Source organism: Salminus brasiliensis, chromosome 11 (genome assembly GCF_030463535.1).
Source record: "Salminus brasiliensis chromosome 11, fSalBra1.hap2, whole genome shotgun sequence".
Taxonomy (NCBI): domain Eukaryota; kingdom Metazoa; phylum Chordata; class Actinopteri; order Characiformes; family Bryconidae; genus Salminus; species Salminus brasiliensis.
In genome coordinates, this window is record NC_132888.1 from 5427579 (window position 1) to 5454991 (window position 27413).

The 27413-nt window shown below is 40.7% G+C and overlaps 3 protein-coding genes and 1 non-coding gene across 8 annotated transcripts in view; 3 read left to right on the forward strand and 1 right to left on the reverse strand.

Annotated features, from left to right (window-relative positions):
- Window positions 1-4489: 4489 nt before the first annotated feature.
- hmgb1b (high mobility group box 1b) lies at window positions 4490-7722 on the reverse strand. 2 transcript variants are annotated; one of them, XM_072691481.1, is made up of 5 exons: window positions 7599-7722; window positions 5683-5836; window positions 5424-5569; window positions 5155-5329; window positions 4490-5056 (listed from the first exon to the last, which is right to left on the reverse strand). In XM_072691481.1, the coding sequence occupies exons 2-5, from the start codon at window positions 5827-5829 to the stop codon at window positions 4928-4930; spliced, it is 597 nt and encodes a 198-aa protein (XP_072547582.1). In that variant the 5' UTR covers window positions 5830-5836; window positions 7599-7722; the 3' UTR covers window positions 4490-4927. The 2 variants fall into 2 exon arrangements, with proteins under 2 accessions (XP_072547582.1, XP_072547581.1); XM_072691480.1 differs by lacking the exon at window positions 7599-7722 and adding an exon at window positions 7172-7271.
- Window positions 7723-14757: 7035 nt separating this feature from the next.
- On the forward strand, window positions 14758-24086 carry tex26 (testis expressed 26). 4 transcript variants are annotated; one of them, XM_072691204.1, is made up of 7 exons: window positions 14758-14859; window positions 18373-18451; window positions 18645-18807; window positions 20812-20944; window positions 21435-21650; window positions 22760-22921; window positions 23869-24086. In XM_072691204.1, the coding sequence occupies exons 1-7, from the start codon at window positions 14847-14849 to the stop codon at window positions 24003-24005; spliced, it is 903 nt and encodes a 300-aa protein (XP_072547305.1). In that variant the 5' UTR covers window positions 14758-14846; the 3' UTR covers window positions 24006-24086. The 4 variants fall into 4 exon arrangements, with proteins under 4 accessions (XP_072547305.1, XP_072547306.1, XP_072547307.1 ...); XM_072691205.1 differs by having other exon boundaries at window positions 21453-21650; XM_072691206.1 differs by having other exon boundaries at window positions 21474-21650.
- Window positions 24087-25623: 1537 nt separating this feature from the next.
- Window positions 25624-25780, forward strand: LOC140568445 (U1 spliceosomal RNA). The gene has a single exon (XR_011980627.1). It is a non-coding gene; the product is annotated as a U1 spliceosomal RNA (small nuclear RNA).
- Window positions 25781-26268: 488 nt separating this feature from the next.
- The window catches only part of wdr95 (WD40 repeat domain 95), a 49209-nt gene continuing 48064 nt past the window's right edge, over window positions 26269-27413 (forward strand). Inside the window, exon 1 of the mRNA XM_072691944.1 lies at window positions 26269-26438. Within this exon, the coding sequence (XP_072548045.1) occupies window positions 26269-26438 (170 nt within the window). The remainder of the gene's footprint in view (window positions 26439-27413) is intronic.

A 27413-nucleotide genomic window follows, 5' to 3' on the forward strand; every position in this document is an offset into this window, starting at 1 on the left:
CAACTCCATCAGCAGCAGCTGCAGCAGCTCACCTGATTCACCATCATTAAGCCCTGATTCACCACCAAACCAGGTGTTGATCTGAGGAGAACTCTAAATAATACCAGACTCCATGAGAGAGGAGAACTTTGGAGATGTTCTAATGATGAACACAGTGATGGAGAACCTCCACCACTTTCTGTAGGAGTGTTATTATTAGTGTTTATTCTAATATCCATGTTTTTCTGAGGAGATAAACACTCACTGACCAGATAACCAGAAAACTGCCTCAGACCTTTGCACAGTACCATATATACTAGGCTCCATTATCTTCCTGAAATATGCGTATTCTGCCTTCGTTTGTTCACTAAGACTTACCCACACACGGTCTAATTCCCCATCCAGTCCTCAGAGCTGAGGCTCCAGCTTTGTGTAGTTTCCTTTGCATATTTGTTGCTTCATCCACTAACGGTCTGCTGTGTCTGTCCACAATTAATGTGAAGTGACAAAGATCTATTCAAATATTTTCCCTTTCTCACATGGCAGTCTTTTACCTCATTTCAATTCACTGGTCGCCAGCATGGCACTCACCCAGAAGGTGAATGGAAAGGCCTGGAGTGAAAAGGGACTCAGCAGATAGGCTTAGGACACTTCTCCAGAGAAGAACCACAACGGTAGAGAATATTACCATTGTCTTGAATCAAGATCAGGAGGTTCTCATAGAGATGCTTCCACAGTCTTTTGACTTGCAGTGAATTTCTTGGTATTCAACTGGCAAAAAGAGGCGCTTTTTTTTTTGCTTTTTGTTGCAACAGCAGGCACTTAGAGCCGTCAACAAAAGGGAGGTTTGAATTTGACATCTCAATAGAAACCAGGCCGTGCGAGAAGCTTGGTTCAGTGAGGCTCCAATGAAGCTGCTACAGAGCAGCAGGGAACTGAAGCCTTCACAAAGCAGGGAGGATGATTTCTTGTCATATTTGCAACACTGGAAAAATATCTCAAATGTGATTATAATAACTAGCTCTTTTCACTTCCCTAAAAGCCTACTTTAGCTAGTGCTGATCACAATTTCTGCATAATTAAAGGGTTCAGATGTGTACAAAGTCATTCACCGAGGTTTGGTGTGAAGGAGTCAGAGTTGTTCGCGGTGGTGGTGAATGAAAGCAGGCGTCTATAGAGTTTAATGTCCTTAAAAGCACAGAAAGTTTTTTTCATTAAATGATTATGAATGCCCAATGACAAATTACACTGCTGTCCAATGAAAAACATGTATCTCCATTTTTGTCTGACTTTTAAATTTCCCCATGGTTTGAACCCTGTAGCTGCTTCAGTACACTGTGTAAATATTACTGGATGAATGGACTGATAGAAATATTCAAAATTACTTGGAATAAACTTTTAGTTTACATTGATTTCCATTCAAAGTCTTTTTTGGAGATATATGTTTTTCATTGGACAGTGACAATATGCTTTTTAAAATGATTAATAAATATATATTTTGTGGTTGGTATGGTGCAACAGATAACACCACTACCTGCTAGTGGGAGACTGGGGTTCAATTCCAGGTCTGGGTGTGTGCTGCGCTACACCAATAAGAGTCCTTGGGCAAGACTCCTAAGACTACATTGGCCCTCCTCTGTAATACAAGTAACTTTGTAAGTCGCTCTGGAGAAAAGTGTCAGCTAAATGTCGTAAATGTATTTATATATATATATATATATATAGTATTTTGCCTTATAAAAAAATATTTTGGGATATTGGGATTGGGATTGGGATATTTTGGCATACGGAAAAAAATGTAATAAAAATCAATAATAATAATATATATATATATATATTTTTTTTTTTTTTTTTTTTTTTTTTTTTTCCTGTATGCCAAAATATCCCAATACTTCAGAACTCAGAACTAAATGGGATCTTGCTGGCTATTTTGGGTGGTAAAGACATTGAGAATGTGAACTATTTACCCAACATTCATCCTAAAGGAAATGTGCTAAAAGATTCTGTGATTATAACAGAAACCTGTGGCATAATCGTAACTCTTTTCACTAGCCTAAAAACCTATTTTAGCTTGTGCTGATTCTTGTATTCTTGTAATTCCTGTATAATTAAAAAGTTTAGATGTAAAGTCATTCACAGATGTTTAGTGTGAAAAGTTAAATGTTGGAGAAATGTGTAAGGCATTGTTAGGCAAAACAGTCCCAATACCCAAAACATTTCTCAGAAGGCATGTGTGGGTTGGCTGGCTATTTTGGGTGGTGAAGACAACCTGGTTCCCATCGGGTCACTTTAGAACCACTGTAAAGAGTTTCACACCAAACTCACTCTGAAGAACCATTGCCTTTACTAAACACTTCGAGAACTTTCATCAAAGTTTAGACAAGCCACAAGGTCCTCAGGGACTTGTGGAGGATAGAGCCAGGTCTGTTAGGTGTCAACTCTGCACCAATATGTGCCAGTGCCGATACCTGCCAGTGAGCTATTACACCATGTAGGTGACCGGGGTTCGATTCCCAGTCTGGGTGCGCTACATCAATACGAGTCCTTGGGCTAAACTCCTAACGCTGCATTGACCCACCTCTGTAATACGAGTAACCTTGTAGGTCGCTCTGGATATAAGCGTCAGCTAAATGACAGTCAGCCTGGTCTTGTGGGGTGTTCCTGGTATGCAGTGGTCAGTATCTACCAAGTGCTCCAAGGAAGGACAACCAATGAACCATTGACAGGATCATAAACACCCAAGGCTCACTGATGTGATCCATGGAGGCCCCACCTCTCAACTTGGTTGCCAGTACCTACCAAAAGTGCTCCAAGGAAGGACATCTGCTGAACTGGTAACAGGGTCATGGGCACCTAAGGCTCATTGATGCTCATGGAGGCCTCACCTCACAACTTACAGGACTTAAAGGATCTGCTGCTACTGTCTTTGCTCCAGAGACTACAGGACACCTTCAGAGGACTTGCAGAGGCCATGCCTTGACGGCACGAAGAGGATCTACCCAGTATTAGTCAGGTGGTTTAAATGTTATGGCTGCTTGGTGTAAATGTCTGTGCCAAAAACAAATCAGCCTGAAATGATGACATCATTACTGCATAAAGGCGTATTGTGATTACAGACCACAGCCACTAGATGACGCTACATTTACACAATGGAAATTCAAGCAGGACCCATTCACAGCATCCACATAAGAAATGATCTAAACCAGATGAAGCTGTGCTGGATCCACCACTGTATTACCACATTACATACTGGATTATGGGCTTCACTTGAGGCAACGTGGGCAAAGTGGGACATAATGTCCCCTGACAACCTTCATTGGTAATTCAACAGATGTGCAAACTAAGTGTAGGAGCTGGGCCTACAACAGTGTTCAACACATGTTGCTTCTGGTTCATTTGCCTTCTCAATTCAGACCAGTGTGGTAGGCTCAGGCGCAACAGATGAGGTATGAGTATTTGTCATGTTGAAATTGGCCTTTTTTATGGGTTCTTGGAAAGGAGGACCAGATATCCAGCAATCCCAAAGCTTAAAACTGCAAAATACTGGATCAGCTCATTGATCTTTACTGCAGGACCTTCAGAAAGAGGTATCTGCAGCATTAGCCAGTTTGGCTTATCTCCACTAGTTATGCAGGTGGAGTTGAACATATTTAGGGTTAGTTTTAAGCCTAGTCCTGGACTATCTTGGCCTTTCAATGGGGAATCTTCAGTCAATTTACTGTGTAATCCAGGACTAGTATACTGTCCACCTTTAGAAGTTAAACCACTGAATAACGTCAGCTGTGTATTTTTATCAAATCCTACTCTCTTAAAAAATTAAATGGGTGGCAAAGGCATTCAATTTTGAGCAATGGCACAGAACCATTTTTGGTTCCATAAAGAACTTAACATGGACTAACATTTAAAAGGTTCTTTACACCTCAATTTGACCAAAAAAAGCTTCCTAGTGGAACCAAAAATGGTTCTTCTATGGAAGAGGTCTTGAAATCTGGACCTTGAATCCAGTGTCCATTTCTGGACTTTGTAGTTCTTGGTTAGTGTGATTCTACATGCCCAATTAATTACATTAGCTGGCCACTTTATTTCCAGTGATTACAAAATCCAGGACTGGGGAGTAGATTAAAGGTCCAGATTTGATGACCTGGGTTCTATGGCATTGCTCAAAGAACCCTTTGTAAGGTGAGGCAGGTTTATTTATATAGCACCTTTCATACACAGTGGAAATCCACAGTGCTTCACATAAACACAGAAGAATGAATAGAAAATTAAAAAAATGAATAAAAATAAAATAATTACTGGAGAACATTAAAAAAGCTTGGGATAACATTTACATGGACTACAAGTCATTTTCAGCACCAGAAATGAATAAGAGCAACCAACTTCTACACTGTTAAGTCAATCCTGTGAATATCAGCACTAGCAGACTTTGTACTTTTTACATTATGGCCCATCAATCAATTCGGAACAGTAAAAAATAATCTGCACATGAATGAAGACAGCCAAGGAAACCTTTTTCTAAAAAAAAGAAAATGTTTATTTCAGACACATTCTTGAATGTCAAACAAAGCTGCATTCTTGTAATTAGAGTGGTATTCAAAGTACAGTTAAAGGACCTTATGACAGCAAATACGAAAAATATTTTTAAAAACTAATATAACGCACTATAGATCTACATAAACCAGATAATTGTGCTATGCACCTTCAGAGAAACAGTTGTTCTCCTCCACCTTAACTGTTCCAAGCAAGAACTACCACTAAACAAAAGGAAAAAAAACTGAAGACACATAGTGTTAACTTTACAAAAGGAGAATAACACTGTACATCTTAAAAACGTCTCATATACACAGCCTAACAATTCTCGTTTCTGCTGTATTACGTTTGAAGATGTGAATCGTGTACAATTGGGTTTATGGCATGAACAAGAATCTAGGCTCCATCACTGGCTACTCTACTCATCATCCTCGTCGTCATCTTCCTCATCGTCCTCCTCCTCGTCGTCATCTTCCTCATCATCATCCTCACCCGCCGCCTTTTTAGACAATCCTGCCACTCCCTTGGTGCGATATACAGCAATATCCTGCAAAGATAATCTCGGGTCAATGGGGAAACTCTCTCTCTCCCACATACAAATACCTCAGATGCTTCCACTGAGAACCTGAAGGACATCCATCTCACCTTGTCATACTTCTCCTTCAACTTGGCCGCCTTTTTCTCATAAGGCTGCTTCACCTCTGCTGACGAGCTGTTCCACATCTCTCCCAGCTTCTTCGCTATGTCTCCGATGGACAAGCCTGGGTTCTCACCCTTAATCTTAGGGCGGTAGTCACCACAGAAAATGAAGAACGCTGACCTGAACGGGAGAAAACACAAAAAACCAAACAGGTGACCGGGTTTGTTTTAATGCGAGGATCATTTAGGAAGGTGTATGACCAGGAGATACGTACGGAGGTCTCTTGGGGGCGTTAGGGTCCTTAAACCGCTTCTTCTTTTCTCCTTTGGGTGGAATGTAATTCTTCATTTCTCTCTCGTAGCGGACCTTGTCCTGCTTCGCCATATCCTCAAACTTGGTCTTCTCCTTGGGCGACATTGTCTGTGGAGACAGAGCATAGAAGATCTCTCCTCAGAACCTAAAAAACTCGGGAGCAGATGGGAGCATCAGGCCGAGAGCGTCACGATTTGTCAAATAAAAAAGACGATAAATACCTTCCATCGCTCTGAGCATTTCTTGGAGAACTCGGAGAAGTTGACCGAAGCTTCCGGGTGCTTCTTCTTATGCTCCTCGCGGCAGGTCTGCACGAAATACGCATACGAGGACATTTTTCCTCTGGGCTTCCTCGGATCTTTCACCATCTTGAGTCTGAAAGGGGAGCAGTTATGAGATTAATGGCATTACATTAAACAACCGTGAATATCCAAAATACATGGAAAGCAAAGGAAATGAATGTACACGTAAATAATTAGGAGGATACATCTTGGCCAGCTGTTTTTATTACCAGCATCCTAACTCAAGCCATCACTTAGGACCAAGATAAGGAGACCTAATGGCCTAATGTCCTTCTTGAGAAAGACAAGGACAACCTCCAGTTCACCAAAACAAACCTTCAGACCATTTCCATGCTTCACCCTCATGGATACACATCCATGGGCATCAACGAGGCAGTCATGGCTTATGAAGACAGGGCTTACACTAGACTACACAGACTTAGCAGACGATAACACTAATTATTTCCCTCCATTTTGGAGCAAAATGGGCTTTCATGAGAGAAAGTCCCCCTCATTCGCCTCCTCCCACATTCCTACGGTGCCTGGGAGCTAAAATAAACTGGCTACGGTGGTCTTTTCCTCATACTATGCCTCCTTTCCCTTCAGATATCATCACGTCTACTATGAACTTGGTCCGTATCACCGTGTGTGTGTGCGCGCCTCCGCGTATTTGTCTCTTTGTGGGGACCCGGCCACCTTAAAACATGACGTCGTGGCTGATATTTATGAGAAAAACGGAATTTTAGCAAACATCCAGCTTTAACGAAACAATATTACTCCTTTTATTTTAGAATACTTTCATAATTAGGGTTGGTATGGGTGTATGCAGCGCAAACGGCGCCGGGCTGCAGAAAGCAACCGTAATACCCCACAAAGACAGGAATACAAATGACCCTGTGTGAGGAAGTCTCCGAATGGCCGCGATCGCCGTTTACTACCAGCTGTACTATCCTACCACCAACTCCTTGTAAAACCTTGTTATTCCAGATTTACGCTGTTTTACTCATCCAAACACACCCACGGTTGCTTATAAGCTCTTTATTGAGGTTCGCCAGGTGAAATATCGGTGTAAAAGAGGCGGAGCGGTGTAAAAAAAGGCAAAAAAACACAGCTAGCTCGCTAAGTAGTCCGCTGCCGCCGTGCCTCGTACCACAACATGGCTCCCCTGCTGCCTTTATGTCTGTGCGGAGCAAAGCCCACACAGAGAGGCCAGCCCGCTGGGAAGGGGTAAACACTGAGAGTCGGGATTTTACGCATTTTAATCACTCATAAAATTATCGCGGGTCGTTTTTAGATTAAACGCGAATGGAAATCGCAAAAAAAAAAAATAAATAAATAAAAATTAATGAAGACTCCCATCCCCCGAACATCAGCCATTTTAAATAACGCTATAAATGCATTTAAAAGGTAAAAAAAAAATAAAAAGCACCGTCTGTGCGATTGCTGAGCTGTTCTTCGCATTACTCGGGGTGTTAGACCAGCTCGCGGAGCTCGGAGGTGACATTGCTGGCGCTCATACACACACAATAGCTTTAGCAGTAGCCAGGTTAGCTCGGCGGTCGGGTGCATTTTATTTATTTAAAAAAATCCCAAAAATCGTAAAAAACTCAAATATCACCTGTCTGGTGCACGAATTACATTTTTAAATAATATTAGAGGTAATAAAAAAAAATAAAAAAAAAATCAAAGCACGCGCCCGGACTGCCTGGCTTGTCTCGCACACACCGAATATGACAAAGATGGACCGGTTTTCTGCAAATCTAATATGCAAACAAAGGAAATCTGCTCCGTGCTGCACCGTTTTGGGATTATATGTGGCCGAGGGGTGAAATCAGTGCGTTTTTTGACAGACTCACCCAGGAAAAAAGCCCCCCGGTCCGCCGCTCCCGTGTTCAGATCAATTGATGGATAAATACGGATTGGAAGTACAATAAACACAGTGGCGCGCGCGTCCTTCTGCCCGACAGAGAAGCGGACCCCAGCTGCGCTCCTCATTGGCTGCCGCCAAGTCTGCGGCGCTCCTGATTGGCTCCGGCCGCGTCTATAGCACATACCGGGGGCGAGGCGGGATTGGCCAGTTCGCGGAGAAACGTCACTGCATCCGAATGGCGCGTGAATCTGAACGGGGAAGGCTGCTGCGTGAGTTTACTGACAGGCTGAGATACGGACCGGTGATAGCGGGGAGCTGCACCACCGCACAAAGCATGGAGCCACACACTGGACCTTCCACACGTTTATTAGCGTGCTGGGTTATCGATTAGCCCTCGTGACCTCCTCCTGGGATTGCACAAAGCACTGGGCTGCACAATCACTGCTGCACACTGTGCACGTTATACCCCTATAACCATACCCCCTCATCCTCATCTCATACTTTGAGCACTTATATTCCTTAATGCATGTTTTCTATGTATTGTGTGTGTGTGTGTTTTATTTCATATATTGTTTAATTTGGGATTTGTTATATTTTTTGATCCTGTCTCTATCATCTCTATCGTCCTTCCTATCGCAAGTGTTTTTTACTTAAAATGCCACCAGAGACACATGCCTAACTCAAGGTTTACTGGTAAACACTCAGTTCAAGATCTCTATAATGTAATTTTTGTAGATTAGATATTAGTAGGAATAATACGGATATCTAAAATTATTGTAGGTATCTTTCAATGGACCTTTTACCAGTGAAATGTACTTATAGATAAGAGACACTGAGATTCCATGTAAATCAATAGACACATATGACTGTCAAAATTACATTAAGGATATATCATCCTGGCAGTACAGCCAATGTTCTCTATGTATTGTGTGTGTGTATTTTATTTCATATATTGTTTAATTTGGGATTTGTGATATTTTTTGATCCTGTCTCTATCATCTCTATCGTCCTTATCTTCATTATCATCTTATGTTCTATGTGACCAGACAGTCATCCAAGCATCTCACTGCTAGTTGTGGGGTGAATGTGTGTCAGTGTGACAAATAAACTTTTAAATATTGATTTTAAATATATATTTTAAATATTTGAATAGATATGATATCAAAGGACACATTGGAAACGTGTCATTATTACACCTAGAGCAATAAAGACCCCAAATTTGACAATTTTGCCTAGTAGAAATTCAGATTTTAGATATCAACTATGAAATTTGTCCTGATGATCTAAAAAGATAATGTATAAATCCATTCTGGCTAGTCATATTGCCAAAATTACATAATATTATTTACATAATTACATAAAATTAGTGTAATTCTGCTCATTTAAGACATTCTAATTTAGTTGTCACTAGTTCTAATGGGCATTTAAGATAAATATGTACAGAAAATGTAGCTATAGATGTCTACAGTTCGGTTTTGACGTGTAGGAATAATACTGATCTGATCTAAAACTAGAATTCTTAGTAAAATTGATGTAGTAGATGGATCGAATGAGCAGCCAGAGCTTAGTAGAATAAAAGTTGCAATACTTTATATACCTTAAATGTACCATTAGCATTATACATAACAGCTACTACGCTAATAATAATAACAGCAATAGCAGTAATTGATATATTATTCTGTAGTACGCAATAATACAGCTGGATATTGTAGCTGTAATTATGTAGCATCTGAGCCACCTCTGAAACCACCAGTCAACCACAAGTTTAACTCTGTGGCAGCACCATCTGGTCGCCCTCTTCGTGGCAAGTGTTTTTTACTTAAAATGCCACCAGAGACACATGCCAAACTCAAGGTTTACTGGTAAACACTCAGTTCAAGATCTCTATAATGCAATTTTTGTAGATTAGATATTAGTAGGAATAATACGGATATCTAAAATTATTGTAGGTATCTTTCAATGGACCTTTTACCAGTGAAAAGTACTTATAGATAAGAGACACTGAGATTCCATGTAAATCAATAGACACATATGACTGTCAAAATTACATTAAGGATATATCATCCTGGCAGTACAGCAAGTCAGAATGGCTTCATAGATCTGTAGATCTAATCTATTAATTACTAGTAATTAAGATAATATTACTAAGCAATACATTTATAATAGTGGTAATTTCATAGATAATATCTAATATTGGCATTATAAAGATCTGGGATTTGAGTGTTTACTAGCAAACATTGAGTTTGGCATGTATCACTGGTGGCATTTTAAGTAAAAAACACTTGCCATGACAAAGGGGACCAGAAAGTTAAATGGGATGTATTGGATAAACTTGTGGTTGACTGGTGTTTTTAGAGGTGACTCAGATGCAACCTATTAACAGCTATAATACCCAGCTGTATTATTATAAAGAATAATATATCAAGTACTAGTATTACTGTATTAGTAGTGTAATGCTACTTTTGAGGTATTTAAACTATTGCAGCTTTTATTCAACTGGAGTTCATCAGTAGGAAAATGCATGGCTTCTATCATCCCCTGTACCTGGCCTGCATCCTCCATGCTATCATCCCCTGCACCTGGCCTGCATCCTCCATGCTATCATCCCCCGCACCTGGCCTGCATCCTCCATGCTATCATCCCATGCACCTGGCCTGCATCCTCCATGCTATCATCCCATGCACCTGGCCTGCATCCGCCATGCTATCATCCCATGCACCTGGCCTGCATCCTCCATGCTATTATCCCATGCACCTGGCCTGCATCCTCCATACTATTATCCCATGCACCTGGCCTGCATCCTCCATGCTATCATCCCATGCACCTGGCCTGCATCCTCCATGCTATCATCCCATGCACCTGGCCTGCATCCTCCATGCTATCATCCCCTGCACCTGGCCTGCATCCTCCATACTATTATCCCATGCACCTGGCCTGCATCCTCCATGCTATTATCCCATGCACCTGGCCTGCATCCTCCATGCTATCATCTCTGCACCTGGCCTGCATCCTCCATGCTATCATCCCCTGCACCTGGCCTGCATCCTCCATGCTATCATCCCATGCACCTGGCCTGCATCTTCCATGCTATCACCCCCTGCAGTGTAAGGGCTGCATGTAAACACTGCAGTTCAGGCTGTCTCAGAGTTGTTATCCTGGTAGGCATGGGTAATGGATAATGCTATTTTTTATCTAATCAATATTAAATATTTTAACCAAGTTAAAAAGTCTTCTTGCTCATGTAAAACGTCCTGCAGTGAAAACTGGTACAAATGTCAGCAACAGAAATGTATATTTTAAATCCTATGCATTAGTAAAACAAACTGCTACATTAACAGGCTGTTTAGTGTCTGTCTCCTGTCAAGTCAAGTCAAGTCAAGTAGGTTTTATTGTCATTTCAACTTCATACAGAGTACACAGTGAAACGAAACAACGTTACTCCAGGACCATGGTGCAACATAGACAGTGCATACAAGACACAAGTGCAACACAAACAAACAAGTGCGGACAGACAACACAACACAGTACAGACCAGAGAATAATAAATAATTGACGGTAGTGTGCAAATTGTGCAATGTGTAATATATAGAGTCCAGTGAGGTAGTAAAGTAAAGTTATTAGTGCAATGACTTTGTGCAAAAATGCTTCCCCTTTTTTCCTGGGGTAAATGGTTGGAGAGAGAGAGAGAGAGAGAGAGAGAGAGAGAGGGAGAGGGAGAGGGAGAGTGTACATGTACCAGAAAGATATCAGTTCAGAAGTTGAGTTGTGTTGAGGAGTCTGATGGCTTGGGGGAAGAAGCTGTTGCAGAGTCTGGTCGTGTTGGACCGGATGCTGCGGTACCTTCTTCCTGATGGCAGGAGGGAGAACAGTCTGTGTGAAGGGTGGGTGGAGTCATCCACAATGCTGGTTGCTTTGCGGATGCAGCGGGTGGTGTAAATGTCCATGACGGAGGGGAGAGAGACTCCGATGATCCTCTCAGCTGTCCTCACAATGCGTTGGAGGGACTTGCGGTCAGAGGCTGTGCAGGTCCCAAACCGGGCAGTGATGCAGCTGCTTAGGATGCTCTCTATGGTTCCCCTATAGAAGAGGGTGAGGATGGGTGGAGGGAGACTCTCTCAGAGGGCCTTTCTCAGCTTCCGGAGGAAGTAGAGACGCTGTTGGGCTTTCTTGGCTGTAGAGCTGGTGTTCAGGGACCAGGTGAGGTTCTCCGCTAGGTGGACACCAAGGAACTTGGTGCTCTTAACGATCTCCACAGAGGAGCCGTTGATGTTAAGCGGAGAGTGGTCCGGTCTTGATTTCCTGAAGTTGACTGTACACCAGTCTGTCAGCTGCTGCACCTCCTCTCTGTATGCTGACTCGTCGCCTTTGCTGATGAGACCCAGCACAGTTGTATCATCGGCGAACTTTATGATGCTGTTAGAACTGTGTTTCGCAACACAGTCATGAGTCAGCAGGGTGAACAGCAGAGGACTCAGTACACTGCCCTGGGGTGCCCCAGTGTTCATGGTGATGGTGCTGGAGCTGCTGTCCCCGAACCGGACTAACTGGGGCCTTCCTGTCAGGAAGTCCAGGATCCAGTTGCAGAGGGGGGTGTTGAGGCCCAGCAGGCTTAGCTTCCTGGTGAGGTTCTGTGGGATGATGGTGTTGAATGCTGAACTGAAGTCTATGAACAGCATTCTGACGTAGGTGTCCTTCTTCTCCAGGTGGGTAAGGGAGAGATGAAGGGTGGTGGTGATGGCATCGTCCGTGGAGCGGTTGGGACGATATGCAAATTGCAGGGGGTCCAATGAAGAGGGCAGTTGGTTCTTGATGTTCCTCATGACTAACCTCTCGAAGCACTTCATGATGTGGGCATGTGTGTAAGTATATGTACATATGTGAGTATGTGTGGTTGTTTGCAAAGAAACACAGCCCTAGTGCTTATTCTATGCATTTATTAGTACCAATAATTCACTATTTTAGCACCAAAGAGCAGTCAGTTTGATAAAAAGAAAAAACTGTAGGACTGTTCTTAACTACCAAATTCCCTTTTCTGAGAGGTTTTCTTATTACATGCCACAACAACACCGATCAGCCAAAATGTGATGATCAAGCAGGTCTTGTGGGATGTTCCCGGTTATTGTCAGTACCTACGAAAAGTGCTCCAAGGAAGGACATCTGACATCTGGTGACAGGGCCAATAACACCTAAGGCTCATTGATGCTCATGGAGGCCTCACCTCACAACTTACAGGATTTAAAGGATCTCCTGCTAATGCTTTTTTCCCAAAAAACACCTTGTGGAGTCCATGCCTCAAATGGTCAGATCTGCTGTAGCGGTATAAGAGGACCTACTCAATATTAGGCAGGGGGTGTGTTAATGTTATGGCTGATTGGTGTATGCTGTTGCAAATCTGTATCATGTTGCAAAGTTTATTATTATTATTATTATTAGTAGTAGTAGTAGTAGTAGTAGTATATATAATAAAATCCAAGTTTCAGGAGAATTTTCTTATTGAGAATGTAATAATAATAATGATAATAATAATAAATTCTCCTGTAACTTGGATTGTATTATTATAATATATATATATATATATATATATATATATATATATATATATATATATATATATATTATAATAAAAGTAAAAGTAAATTTTTTATTTATACAATTAAGTAAATTAATTTATTAATTAATATAATATTTGTATGTATACAATTAATTTTAATTAATAAATAATACTTTATTTACTTAATTATTATAATAAAATGGCTAATAATAATAATAATAATAATAATAATAATAAAAACTCATAATCTCCTTTTTAAATACCCAGATCTACTGTACCAAAATAAAATATAATAAGAAATAAAAATAGTAATATTTTAATGAAATTAACTAAAATAAAATATTCATTCTAAATGTAAAAAGATTCATATTTATTTACGTTTTAGATAAATATCCATCAGGACTAGTGAAGAGTGAATAGAAATGTCTTGAAATTCACATCATATGGATGAGGAATGAAATAATTGTTAACAGCATATAGGGGTGTTCACTGCTGTGTGACCTGTTCTTCTCCAAATGAACATGGAAACCCACGTCCTTACTCAACCCGTGAACACAGCAAGGCTTTTTACACACTAAGGCCTGTTATTCAGGGTCTTCTGAACAAACTGGTGGGGCTGTTCTCTGGAAATAAAAGGTCATAATAACACGTTTGACCCGCCGGCAGACCGTAGACTTTTTAAGGGGTTAGAAGGAATCCAAGGACAGTGAGCTGTGAACAGTTCTGCTCTTTGAAAACACACCAGGAATCTGACCTAGACTTTCTGTTAGGACTCTCTGTTTTTCTCAAGCACTCATTTAAGGAGGATTTTAGTGAATGAGGGCCAGTGCATCCCACCCAGCAGCTAATTAGCTGATGTTGGTTGGAGTTATACTTGCTTGCTTCCTTTAAAAAGTCTAAATCCAACCAAACCCACCTAATCACCTTTTCCTAGCAGAAATTCTCAATTAGCCAGACTGCCAAGCCTAACTTCAGCTTCAGTTATCTCCTGGTTGGGGACCACTGTTCTGGACCAAGAGTGCATCAACAGCAGAAGCTAAGAAGCCCCACAGCAGCTCTATAAGCTCTATAAGGTGCTTGTACATCTACAGCCATATTTCACAGAAGTGACGACGTTCTTACTGGAGTGTGGGTTTAGCTCACTTTGCATACCTTCTGTACACAGTGCTCCTTCAGAATACATACCGTGTCATTTTCAGTGTTGGCCACTGAGTGGCGCTATGCCCTCATATTTCAGCCTTTACACTGATACCAGAAAGTGGGAAGAATGAAAAGTTACTGTAGTTATTTTATATGATAGAGTGAGTGATGCTTTTAACTTGTGTTTAATGTTATTAAAACACACACACACACACACACACACACACACACACACACACACACAATACATTCATTCACAATACGACCACACACAGAGTCCCACTGTTGTGCGTCTCCTATAGCAACGCCGTCTCTATTATGACCGACTGAACGTTCTGATCGTGGATCAAAAGCGACCAATAAAAAGGCGACCGCTACGTCACAATGCACCCTGCGTCATAATGAAGAAAACCTATTCTGGCAAGTAGCGCTGTAGCATTTTCAGCTTCACTGGTTCAGTCCAGGTCCAGCACTGGTCATACTGGTTGTTATTACCTCGTTTGTGCTGGAAGAGGACCAGGCGGTTGGCTCCAGGACCAAGGCATGGCGAGTTGTGGTTAGTTCCACACACTAAGCTGTACTTTTCTTTATTAATATGAATGTTTTATGCTAATTGTTTCCACAATTGTCACAAAATCTGGTCCATTTGTTAGTGAAAGGGGAATTCCACCAAATTTCCAAATTTCTGCATAATTGTACTTACCTATAAACAGATGTGAAATTACATTTTATGAAATGTTGTGGTAATGGCATACCCTGAAATGGGACGTGATGCTGTGGCTATTTACTTTTGGTTCCATAAAGAAGCATGTTTGTAGTAGAGATGTGTAGTACAGTGTGAAGAACCTTTTAAACATCTAAAAAACCTTCACCTAATCTAAGATCTCTTTGCCAATTTTAAAATTCACCGTCACACATCTCTCTTACAAAATTGCAACTTTCATGGAACCAAAAGTGAGGCAGTTTTCTGAGGCAGTTTTAGGCCAGTACATGTGGGGCAGTGGTGACTCAGCAGCTGGAGCACCAGGCTATTGATGACAGGGTTGTGGGTGTAATGCCCAGGCTTGACAAGCTGCCACTGTTGGGTCCCTGAGCAAGGCCCTTAACCCTCTCTGCTCCCTGGGCACGGCAGCAATGCCTGCCCACTGCTCCTGGCATGTGTACTCACTGTCCACTGTGGGTGTTTGCTCACTAGTGTGTGTCATGGTCAAAATCTGATCCGTGTCAAGAGCCCCTCAAGCTTTAAGTATTTAAGTACCCACTATGACCCACTATCCTGCATCATGTATAGAAGACGAGCATTAACATTTTCAAGCTGGTGAAATGACGAGTCTAACGGTTGTCCGAGCAGCTGACTGAAGACCTATCTTTTTCAAGAGCAGTTAATTACTGATCTGCAATTTCTGCAGTTATTAAAGGGCTTGTTATTGCACTAAATTTGCTTACTTTGAAGTGCATGGTGTAGTGTAGGTACTGTACCTGGCTGTTGAGTGTGTGTATTTGTCAGTGTCTAAACTTAGAGGCGTCTTTAGACTTTAGCCAATTCACAAGTTTGGAGTGGATTTAGATCTGTGGATAAGAGCATTTGCTAAATGCCATACATGTCCTGTAAGTGTAAAAGAATATATGACAATATTTTATTGTATCATGATGAATTTTGTTATTGTGGTAAACAAATTTGCTTTTAAGTCAAGTCAAGTCAAGTCAAGTGGGTTTATTGTCATTTCAACTACATACAGAGTACACAGTGAAACGAAACAACGTTCCTCCCGGACCATGGTGCAACATAGACAGTGCATACAAGACACAAGTGCAACACAAACAAACAAGTGCGGACAGACAACACAGTACAGACAGAGGATAATAAGTATATCATGGATATCGTCAGTGCTTATTAACTGACACTGATTAACTACACCTTTCATTACAAAGCGTCTAATCAGTCCTGTTTGATTGAATGTAGTGCAGCATATTTTGAGTAAAATTAATGGTACTGAAAATTTTTACGCTGTAACAAAAATATTGTGTTAAATATCATATATAATATCAAATGTCTTGAAAAATTGTAATACCATTTTTACCACATCGCCCAACTCTACAATATATGCTGTATAAGTGGTCGCTTAGTGGTTAGAGCATTGAATATTGGTTATTGATCACAGCATTTGTGTGTTCAATAGCCTATTCCGGTAAGCTGCCTCTGTTGGGCCCTTAAGCAAGACCCTTGACCCTCTTTGCTCCAGTGGTGATGCAGCATGGCTCACCCTGCACTCAACTGAATTCAACACAAGCCAGAGATTTGAGTAGGCATGGTTTTGTAACTGCGACCCAGAATGGTATGGGGTCGCTGCCAATAGGAAAATGGAATAGATTGGGAGATGCTGTCAGTATATTCTCATATGTAAATAAGATATATTGGAATGTACTTTTCAGTATATTGCATTTTTGTATGGGTTGGGTTTGGGGTGATTTCAAAGATGCCTCTGCTGAACTGAGCTAGGTTAGGTTGGGTTGGGTTGAGTTGGGTTGAGTTGAGGTGGGTCGGTGGCAATCTGACGCAAAACACAAAGCCTTGAGACAGTTCAGCAACTACGCTACTGTGTTTTTATGTAAGGAGCGCATGGGCTACGTTTGTAAAATTCGATGACACAATCAAGTATTTTCAAGATGTTTACAAAGAAAAAAATAGATGATGATGATGATGATGATGATAAACCAAAGCTCTGAGAAACGCAGATCAACAACTGTAAAAATCTGCTGAGACACATGAAAAAAAAAATGTATTGGACGAGTCAATATGACACTACAGGCTAATTTTGATTTAAAATTAAATGATGTAAAACCTGTTGGGTGTGGAGCTACAAAAAAATTAAATAGAAATACTTCAGATTTTTAAATGTAAAATAGATTTGATTTGCATGTAATGTTAAATATTTCAAATGTGCCATAAATAAAGTTATTTAGAATAGTTGCATTAGATCAGTGACGCTGCCAGAGGTTTTAGGGCCCCATGAAAAAATATTAGACTGGACCTTCTTTCTCCAAGTAAATGGCCACCCAGCCCGACCTGCTGGAAGATTGCCCGCTGAGGTCCCCCCTACCTGCATCAGACCAGCTGCCACCTACCAGTCTGACCAGCAGGCCCCGTCCCCACCACCACCCATACCAGACCAGCAGCACACCCTCCTACCACTGCTACCTGTTTAATGACCATGTTCAAACCTAAATGGACTCTTAACTATCTGCCACTATTAATATCACCACTATTAACCATCATTACTCTGACCATCACTGCCATGACTATATTAAGTTCTACTACACCATGATTATTATATTATGATTATGATCAGAGCAGTTCAGCAGTATAGATGGTTTGGTGGTAACTTTTATCAATCATTTATAAATAGTTCTGATCAGAGGAGGACGGGTCGGGTCCCCCTTGTGAGTCTTGGTTCCTCCCAAGGTTTCTTCCTCCAGCTCTGAGGGAGTTTGTCCTTGCCACTGTCACCATTGGCTGCTCACTGGGGGTCTTGGATCCTTCATGTCTTCTTATGTTATTTCTTTTTTTCTGTCTTTTACTAATTATTAATTATGTAAAGCTGCTTTGTGATGACAACAGTTGTAAAAAGCTATACAAATAAATTTGACTTGACTTGACCACACAATTTTAACAATTCTGCCATAATACTAAATTAGTACATTGTTAAGGGCCCCTGTCAGTTGCAGGCCCTTGCAGAACTCTCCCCATACAGTGTCCCAGAGCTGGATGTGGGTTAAGCTATTCTAATGAATCTTAGCAAGTCAGATTTGTTAACAGTGAAAATAGCCTGCCTGATGCCTTTGTAGGCATTGTAGTTCATGTCATCACCACTGATGATCACCAATTTCTCTACAGTTCCCACTTTCCAATAACCCACTCTGAATGACTTTGTTTATAGCTCAGTGTTTGGATTATGCAGAAGTTAGAAAAGGAAAAAGTGGTGTAATTCCTCTTTAGAAGGTTTAATAACATGAGTTATGGCTTATTTAAGGGTCTTATTTAATGCGTGGTGTGCTAAATGTCTTTAAGAAAAGAAATGGGACCCATATGAGACCTCCCAGAGAAGGGAGTTTGTATACAGACCCGGCTCATCGACTCAAGTTTTACGGTAGGCCTTCCATCTTTCAGTGTCCAATAAAAAGGTCGTTAGGCTTTTCCTCACAGCATTGTAAACATGGCTTTGGATGTGGTCTGTTTTGTGAAGTTCAATATTATGCCTTAAACATGTAGAATAAAATGCAGTGCGTTATAAATATTTCATAGAAGAATAATCATGTTTTTCTGTCACCCCATGACTTAAGACCCCTGACATCTAGGGCCTATAGAAATGTATATGACCTGGCTAATCCTGTGGGCATAACTGCATATAGCCGAGACTTTTATTGGAAGCCTCCGTCTAAGCCTGCCAGCATTCGGACTGGATCAGCTTCTGGAAACATGAGGAACAACCCACACCCAAACCAGGTGATAAGAACATAATGTGTAGCCATTTACACTAAGGGGCCAGTATATTATGGATGGCCTGCATTGTACCTGCAGTCTGGCAGTCACTGACCATTTGATCAGGTGTGGTGCAGCTGCCTACTAGCCCCCAATGAGCCAGAGGCCCTATCTAACGAGATATAGTGTATGTGATGTTTTTAATAACCTGTTTTAATACATAGAGGAGTTTATTAGGGCTTTATTTTGCCTGTGGAAACAGCTTCAGTTCTTCATGGCATGAATTCCACAAGATTTTGGAAAATTCCCTTTGAGATTCTGGTCCATGTTGATGTGATTGCATCATACAGTTCCTGCAGATTTTTATGTTATGTTAACACTTTTTATGTTACGAATATTAAAAGTTGTTCTGTTGGATTCAGACCTGGCGACTGGAAAGATCACTGAAATCCACTGTTAACGAAACCAGTATACAGCCCTATTCAGATGGGATTCGTTTTTATGGGGAGGTGGGCGAGTTAAATCATTATCCGAGTTTCTCAGAGATTTTAATCCCGCCTGAACGCACCATGTCTGTCATTTTTTAGGGCTGAGCCCTTCAGCTTTAAAAAAGAAAAGAAAAATAACCTTATTAACCCACATATTAACCCCTTAAACACCTATGGCTCGCCATTTCCTGTGGAAAAGGATTTTTTCAAGTATATCTCAAGTATGGAGGTGCTCAAGGATTTCGTTTTGTGGGCATGGCACCGCTACCTCAGGTCGTTCAAGTCTGTGGCAAAACTCAGTCAAATCCGGAGTCAAAGGACTCTTTAGAGGTGCTGCTCTTCTGTCAGCTTTAGGGAAGACATTGTTAGCCTAGCCTTTCAGTGTGAGTCCCTGGCCAATAATAGAAGAGTATAAGAAGAGCTCTGAATGGTAGACATCTATAATAATGATGATATTTTTTATGATGTCACCACATCTGACACTCTGAGACACTATGTTTATTGGGGCTTTAATAGTGATTAATATGACAAAGATGACTACCAAAATCTAAGAGATCTACATAACCAATGTGACTCACTGTCAGTTCAGGCCAAAAACCATCCTGACAGAAAACAGTGCGAACTGAAAACACACATACATTCATATAAAGGTGCTTCAGCTGGTTCTTTGAGTGATCCTGTAGAAGAACCACATTTGGTTCCATAAGAACTTTATTTCTACCAGAAGACCCTAAAGATATGAGATCAGTATTGTATACATTTAATATTGACAAATAATGAGATGGGAACAATGTTACCAAGTTAAAACTGTGTTGATAGATAAAGGCCCCTGTGTTGATGGGTTAGGCCCAGATCCTTTAGAAACAGGGTGGCGGAGCCAACCCCAGGCAGCAACCGGAACCAAACTGGTGGCAATGGGGAGAAGGAGGAAGAGATGTGATGTCACTTCTGAAAGCAACACCTGTGTAATTAGAGATATTTTGATATGGGTAGAGGCTGGTGATTGGCTGAAGAAATGTGACGCTGCATTAGAGTCTCTTGGTAAAGGGTTCAGTGGCTTCTTATAGGTCTAGGTCTAGGCCCTTCTCTTTATGTAAATGTTCTTTACTAATACAAAGGTTCTTCACATCGATGGCATCGCTCAAAGAGCCATATGTAGCACCATGTACGTATAGGAGTGCTACATTGTCCATGGGATGTAAAAGTCTGGATTATGGGGAGGACTTGATAGACAATGAAGCCAAAGCACACAGGGTCATATTCTACTTAATGTTGCCATCTACACCAGGCCTGTTGCTCTATAAATGGAACCATTGGACCACCACTCAGCAGATATTATCTGGGTGATGGACCATTGCCATCATTGACCCCAATAGTATAGTGAGGGTTGCACTGTGGCTCTGTACCCAACAAATATTTGGTGTTTGGTGGACTTATGGTGGTCTCAGTCCTTAATGGGTTAGATGAAGAATGAACATCCAATAAGTAAAACCTGTGTACAGTTCTCGCCTGTGTTCTCCTTTACATTTGTCACCTCTAGGCATTCCTGATATGGAGGCTTCCCCCTGGACTCAAGCTCTGTGAAAACCCCCCATCTGAGGAGGAGATCAAGAAGGTTCTGTCTGCTCAGTACAAATCCACCTACAGGACTGACTTTCTGGGTATGCCACAAGGTGGGCATACTAATTCAACTAAAAAAAATACACTATTTGGACAATAGTATTGGGACACTTACACATTCTAAACCCATAGAAAAATAATATGGATCTGGTCCCCCTTTGCAGCTCTAACAGCAGCAGGTCTGGAGCTCTGCAGGGGTTATTGAGTCAGCAAAGCGTTGGAGACGTTTCTGCACTCTGCTCTGAGCTCAGCACTCGGCCCTGACCCCGCTCTGTAACTTTACGTGGTCTGTCATTCTTTCACTAATGTGTGTAAGAAAGGCAAACTGCATGGCTAGGGGCTGAACGAGACTGAATGAAACACCCAATACTTTTGTCTGTGTGGTGAAAGCTGTGTTTTTATGGTCTTGCTTTTTGCATGACTTTGAGTTGCAAAGGGATTCATGTATGCGGAAATATTGACCTTCTTCAAAGTCTTGTGATCTGACCAACTGTTTGACAATCCACTATTTGTACTCGCTCTGTAATCCTGCTGTCTCAGCAGGATTCTCTCTGAGTCCAGCTGTTTCTGGTTTGACTGCAGAGGCTGTTATGAACCGGACAGTCCTTGCTCCTTTTAAGCACAGTTGTGATGCTCCTCGGTGCATCCAGACTGAGATGAGATATAACTACCAGAAGCCTGTTCTGAATGCGGAACTTCAGGGAAACGTGACCCGATATGGGTGTAACAGTCTGCATGATGTGCCACCAAAAGGCATAGGTACGTTTCAGTCTCGCATTTTCAGAGATTATGGAGACATAAGACAATCATATGGAAATTAAAAGTTTAGGTTCTTGAATGATCAGATTGGACGGGAGGAGGAAGGGTGGTACAGAGATTAGATTAGATTGGGGGGGTTCACAGAGCTGTAATGGTTTGCTTCAAATTAAATGCTAATACTTACTAATTAGGGATGTAAATATCTGAACCCTATAGGAAACCTATATTTGAGTTGATTAGATTAGTTGATTAAATGTATTTATAATATATTTATATAATATATATAATATAATATATAATATAATACATATATTTATTTACCTAAGATTATTTTTATTTATATAAGCTGGTTATACATATACTGACAATACAAATGGTAAGAAACACAAAATTAGGGGTTTGTTAAAGTCTGAATTAGAATTAGATATAGATATTCATAAATTATGAATTCTTTATAGATTATATAGATTTCATTATGGTCTTTATTAGTACATAATTGGAGGTCTTGTAATTTGAAAATCACTAATAATTGTGTTATCAGTTGTAATAATGCACACAATACATTTCATTACCACCCTGTTATGCACATGATTTAGTGTTGTTTAGTCTGTGATTCCTGAAGAGTAGAACCTATAGAACCTGAAATGTCCAATACACAACATGCAAGCTGGGCAGATGTTAGTTTAACCCATTTTTAATGCCCAGACACTGATAAACTTAACGTTTTTATGGACCTCATATACATATACGTATTAATATAGGGCTTTTTAGTCTCTAATTAGTGAGGAGTAGAACCTTACTGTAGAATATGGAGCACTTCTTGATGTATATGTGATTTTTATTAACTCAGTAAACTCACATGAAGCAATAAACCTGCCAATATCTAGAACTCATATCAATCAAAGTGCTGCCAATAAAAATGTGATTTTCACATAACAGACCTCCAATTGTGTACTTCATAAAGGTCATGATAAATAAAGCTTAGAAATGTTCAATTCAGGATTTATTGAACAAAGAACAATAACTTAATAATCCCCTAATTTGCATTAATGCAGGTCTACAACTCATGCAAAAGTGCAGTGGTTCACAACTACGTTTCCTTTGTTTAGTCCCCACTGTGGTTCACAAACACATCACTAACCAGGAGAGCCGGAAGCAGTTGACCACATATGATAGACACTTTGGAGGTAAATGCACGGACCTGCCATCATTACTCCAGACCCTCCAGTCTGAAGAGCTCCAACACTTCTGTAAGCATTTACCAAAAAAAGGTAAGCAGTATATTGATCATCCATTACACCAGTCTTTCTATATAATAAAAACATATCTCTACTCCGAGTGGTGCAGCAGAATAAATCACCACCACTATGACCCAAAGATTGCTGGTTTGAATGCCGGGTCATGCAGCCAGCCATCAGCAGCCAGAACCTGAGAGAGCACAATTGCTCTCTCTTGGGTGGGTAGATGGCTTGCTCTGTTCACATCAATTCAGCGTAATGCTGGCCGGCACGGGTGTCTGTTAGCCGATGTATCACCCCCCCCACACACACACACACAGACTATCTGTTCACTTGTTTTCTATGTTGTAGCTAATGTTGTAGCTAACTGTCCTCAGTGTTGAAGGCTGTAGGAGCAAGTTATGGCTTTCTCTGCTGCTGAGTGTGGTTATATGTGGGCTGAATGTTGTAGTGACTACTCTGCATCAGGTCTGACTTTGTAATCCGGACTTTCTGGGTGGACACTTTGCGGCCAATCAGTGACATTAACTGTTCCCTGTATATATATATATATATGTATATATTAGTACAATCAGTGTATAATAGTAATGCAAGTGTAATACTTATTAAATGTGTTTTAATTACACTAGGTTTATGTAAAATATGGTCTTAAATGTATATACAGTAGTAGGTTTAGTCTACCTAAGTATACTTCAAATAATTCCGTTTTAGCACAGTAAAGGCTTTTGTTCTATTTTTGTACAGTTAAAGTACAATAGTTGGTCCATTTTAGTCCTTTTTTAACTGCATTGATCGTTATGAAATGAAATTTGGTTTAAAAGTTCTAGTGATTTCATTTTCACATATCATTACACACCTGCATGTTCATTAACAGTACATGTGGCATGTAATATGTGATTGTAGCTTTCTGGAACAGGAAGCAGAATCCATTAAACCAGAAAGAAACATGTGCCTGATATATTTATTTTGTTGATGTCCAGAAAAGGTGATGGTGCAGGCATTTTTGCAGAAAGCCCCCAGTCCCCCTGGTCAAGTGAAGAAAATGAAGGACTCTTCAGGGGTCTCACCTGCTCCTGCAGTGCTGGACAGGATGTCAAGCTGGCCTGGGCCTCTATGAAAGTGCTGCACTGAGTCTTGGGAAGCATTTCTGATTGTGTGTGTGTAAGAAAAGCAATAAACAGCTTCCAACTCAACGAAAGACTGTAGTTTTTCTTCACAGTGAGTCACATCGTAAAGCCAGACAATAAAGGGAGGAGAGATGATTGAAGATTTGCAACAATATTTTCCAAAAGTTAACAACTTGAAGACTTCGCTCCACACTTGCTCCAATCACAATGTGTTATTTCGCTCATTCTAGATTTTTTCATGGGTGCTTTTCATGGCAAATACATGTAGCAAGATTTGATTCATCAGTCAACTCTGTTATCATCAACTGTTTAAACCATTTGACAGTGGTTGACAGTAGCCAAGTGTTTTTACAGCATTTTGTGCCTTAACTTTATGTTCTGACCTCAAACTAGTATGTGTAGTATATGTCATATATACATATTTCTCGGCCTTTCCCACCAGAGGAAGTGACATAACTACAGAGTGCAGGTCACATGTTTTTAAGTCTTTACAGATTTCATTCAGTTGACAAAACAAAGCTGACCAGTTGGACATACATATTATATAAAATTATTGAATTGACATACTCTACAGAAAATGAATAATCTATGCAATTAACCAATTAACCGTTAACAGAGTAAACATAAAAAAAGTTATATTTTATAATATTGTGTGTATAAATTGTGCATAAAAGATACATCAGGCATAAATTATGAAAGTTTAATATAATTACTAATATCATTCAAAACTGATTAAATAAATGTATTTTGTGGAAAAAAACTAAACCTTTATTTGGGAGATGCAAAATGAGGCCCTTATTCTGGAATAACCCATAATTTACTTTTTGTGTCAATGTCACTTGTAACTATGTGTCCAAATTATTATTTTATTATTATTATTATTATTATTATTATTACTATTATTAATAATAATAATAATAATAATAATAATAATAATAATTGCATTTTACTCAATACTGGTGTGCAGTGTTAAAAATGTACCTTTGTCTAGTGCTATAGTCTAGTTTCAGCTCTGCAGGAAATACCTTCACATTTACACTCTCTAATGTACCAAAATACTTCAGTACTGTAGTTTTTTTTTTAATTATTAGATGAAGAGAACATTTGAGAAATGTTCCAAACAGGAGCTCTTTAAATCAAGCAAACAAGTCAGTACCCCAACACCAACCTGACTTAAGCCCACCCTCTGTGTAGCCTGAGATCATTACTCACACCACGTCTTACAAACTTTAATGTTGGAACGATGTGTAAACTCTGACCCAGCGGCACCTACCAATATGAAAAAACACAGCACACATTACAGCAACTTACAATAACTAGCATAACATATGATTTTCAGTAGGTAGATCCTCCTTCCCAGAGTTCTTTGCTGCTACAGACCTCATTTCACAGTAAAGAGCTTTTTTGAGAATAACAGGATAACACTGTTGAAAAACTGGTTATTTTACCAATGCTTCTTTATGATATCAATAGTCAGATGGTTTTTCTATAGCTTCGCTCAAAGAACCCCTTATTTTGCCTTTGGTTTTATGAGTGCATTTCTAAAACTACTGTCCAAACTAACCAACCTGATCTTTAAAAATGTAAAATGTATAATGTTATACGTTCATACGTACCTGAGAGGAGAAACACCATGATCAAGAAGGTGGTTCACCCAGTGTGAGGCTCAGCCATTGCACTCCAGTTGTGCTGACCCCTGTGAATTCCCCAAATTTGGGAATCTCCACTGCATAATTTCTGGGGACTGTGTTTGTCCTCTCCTCTGATATTTTGTTGGGTAGTGGTGGCTCAGCGGTTAGAGCACCAGGCTATTGATGACAGGGTTGTGGGGCCACTGTTGGGCCTTTGAGCAAGACCCTCCCTGCTCTCCCTGCTCTCCAGGCCCTGCAGCAAATGGCATGCCCGCTTGTCCGGGCAGGTGTGCTCACTGTCACTGTGTGTGTATTTGATAACTACTGTGCATGTGTGTGCATTCATTGCACAGGTGGATTAAAGCCGGGGGCCAAATTCCATCTGTGTCCAACACTAATGGTGAATATGGTTCTCTGGTATTGTGTTCAGTTTCTCCTAAAATCCTAAATTCTTAGTCTAGTATTCTGCTGCAGCTGCTGCTGCCACAGATCCCACTAAGTGGTGTTGAATACCCAGATGAGCTTTCAGCACACAGGGGACCATAGTGTTGTGGCAGGTAAGTGGCTTGAATAACAAGTAATGTGACACTCAAGTGAGCAGTGGGTTGGACCGTGTGCAACCATGGCTTCTTCTTACCAACAACATAAGCAAGGAATCTCTGTGGACCAAGAGGTATCATCATTCTCAGGCGAGGAGAAAGGACTCCTCCAAAGTTCTTCAGGCATGCCTCTGGGAAAGAAAGCTCGGCCCACCTCCGCTCAAGGCCGGATCGAGACCCAGAACATACCAAGGTATGTGCACTGTTTTCGCTGTGCTGCCCTTGTAGCACTTCTGTCCAGACAGGGGGTTCCTATTCTCATCCTCAGGCAGGTCAGGTCTTTGACCAGCCCCTGCTGCAAGGTCTAATTTGCTCTGCTCCGTTGAGAGATGCTGGGGTGAGGGCCAGGGTTGGCAGAACATTGGTATGCAGGTATTAGCAGACCCTTCCTTTCGCACTCCCCTGTGTTTGGAGATTGTTTACTGTTTCCAGGAGAACGCAGCCGTAGCGCAGTGCGGCACATGCAGGAAGACGCCTGTGAGCTGGCCGCTAACCGCATCAACGTGTGTCCTTGAGGACTAATTAATTTGTGCTTTGACAAACGAGTCTGTAGAGCTTCTTTGACTTTTATTTGGTTAGCCTTGACCCTCCTGATATTACTGGGCCAGGAAATATCATTTGTGCAGTGTAAAGTTTTCTCTGCTGCAATTAATTGGGGTTTGCTTCCAGTGTTGGAGCTCCAGTATTCCACCTGTTGAGCTGATTACTCTCGTCATGGCTGGTTTTGTTGTGAACACATATTCAGTAAATGTGCTGTTTGCGGAATGCTGAGAAATCTTTAATAACTCTTATTAAATGTTATTCATGTATTCAAATCTCAGGTAGACGTAAAGGCCTTCTTTCACATTCATGAGTCCCTTAGGATGTCATTATAAGCTCTATGATGGTTCTTTAAGTATTGTTATAAGTTTTATTAAAACTGGAGTTTTTTTATGGTTCTGCAAGGGTTCTGTACTAAAGAAAATTGTTCAATGGCAATGACAAAGGCGCCATTCTCCCTGTAATAGCCAGTGGAGCATTAACATGATTCTGAAGCTGCTGTTTTAGGGTAAAAATGCTTCATACATTTACATTTATGGCATTTAGCAGACGCTCTTATACAGAGCAACTTACAGGGTTACTCATATTACAGAGGCGGGCCAATGTAGTGTTAGGAGTCTTGCCCAAG

Excerpts from the sequence above, each read along its gene's own strand:
- hmgb1b (XM_072691480.1), bottom strand. The coding sequence starts at position 7,203 with ATGCGAAGAACAGCTCAGCAATCGCACAGACG. Across the intron at positions 5,570-5,682 it reads AATGCTCAGAGCGATGGAAG|ACAATGTCGCCCAAGGAGAA; the intron begins GTATTTATCGTC and ends CTGTCTCCACAG. Across the intron at positions 5,057-5,154 it reads TGAAGGAGAAGTATGACAAG|GATATTGCTGTATATCGCAC; the intron begins GTGAGATGGATG and ends TTATCTTTGCAG.
- tex26 (XM_072691204.1), top strand. Across the intron at positions 18,452-18,644 it reads TCATCGACTCAAGTTTTACG|ACCCCTGACATCTAGGGCCT; the intron begins GTAGGCCTTCCA and ends CCATGACTTAAG. Across the intron at positions 18,808-20,811 it reads ACAACCCACACCCAAACCAG|GCATTCCTGATATGGAGGCT; the intron begins GTGATAAGAACA and ends TGTCACCTCTAG.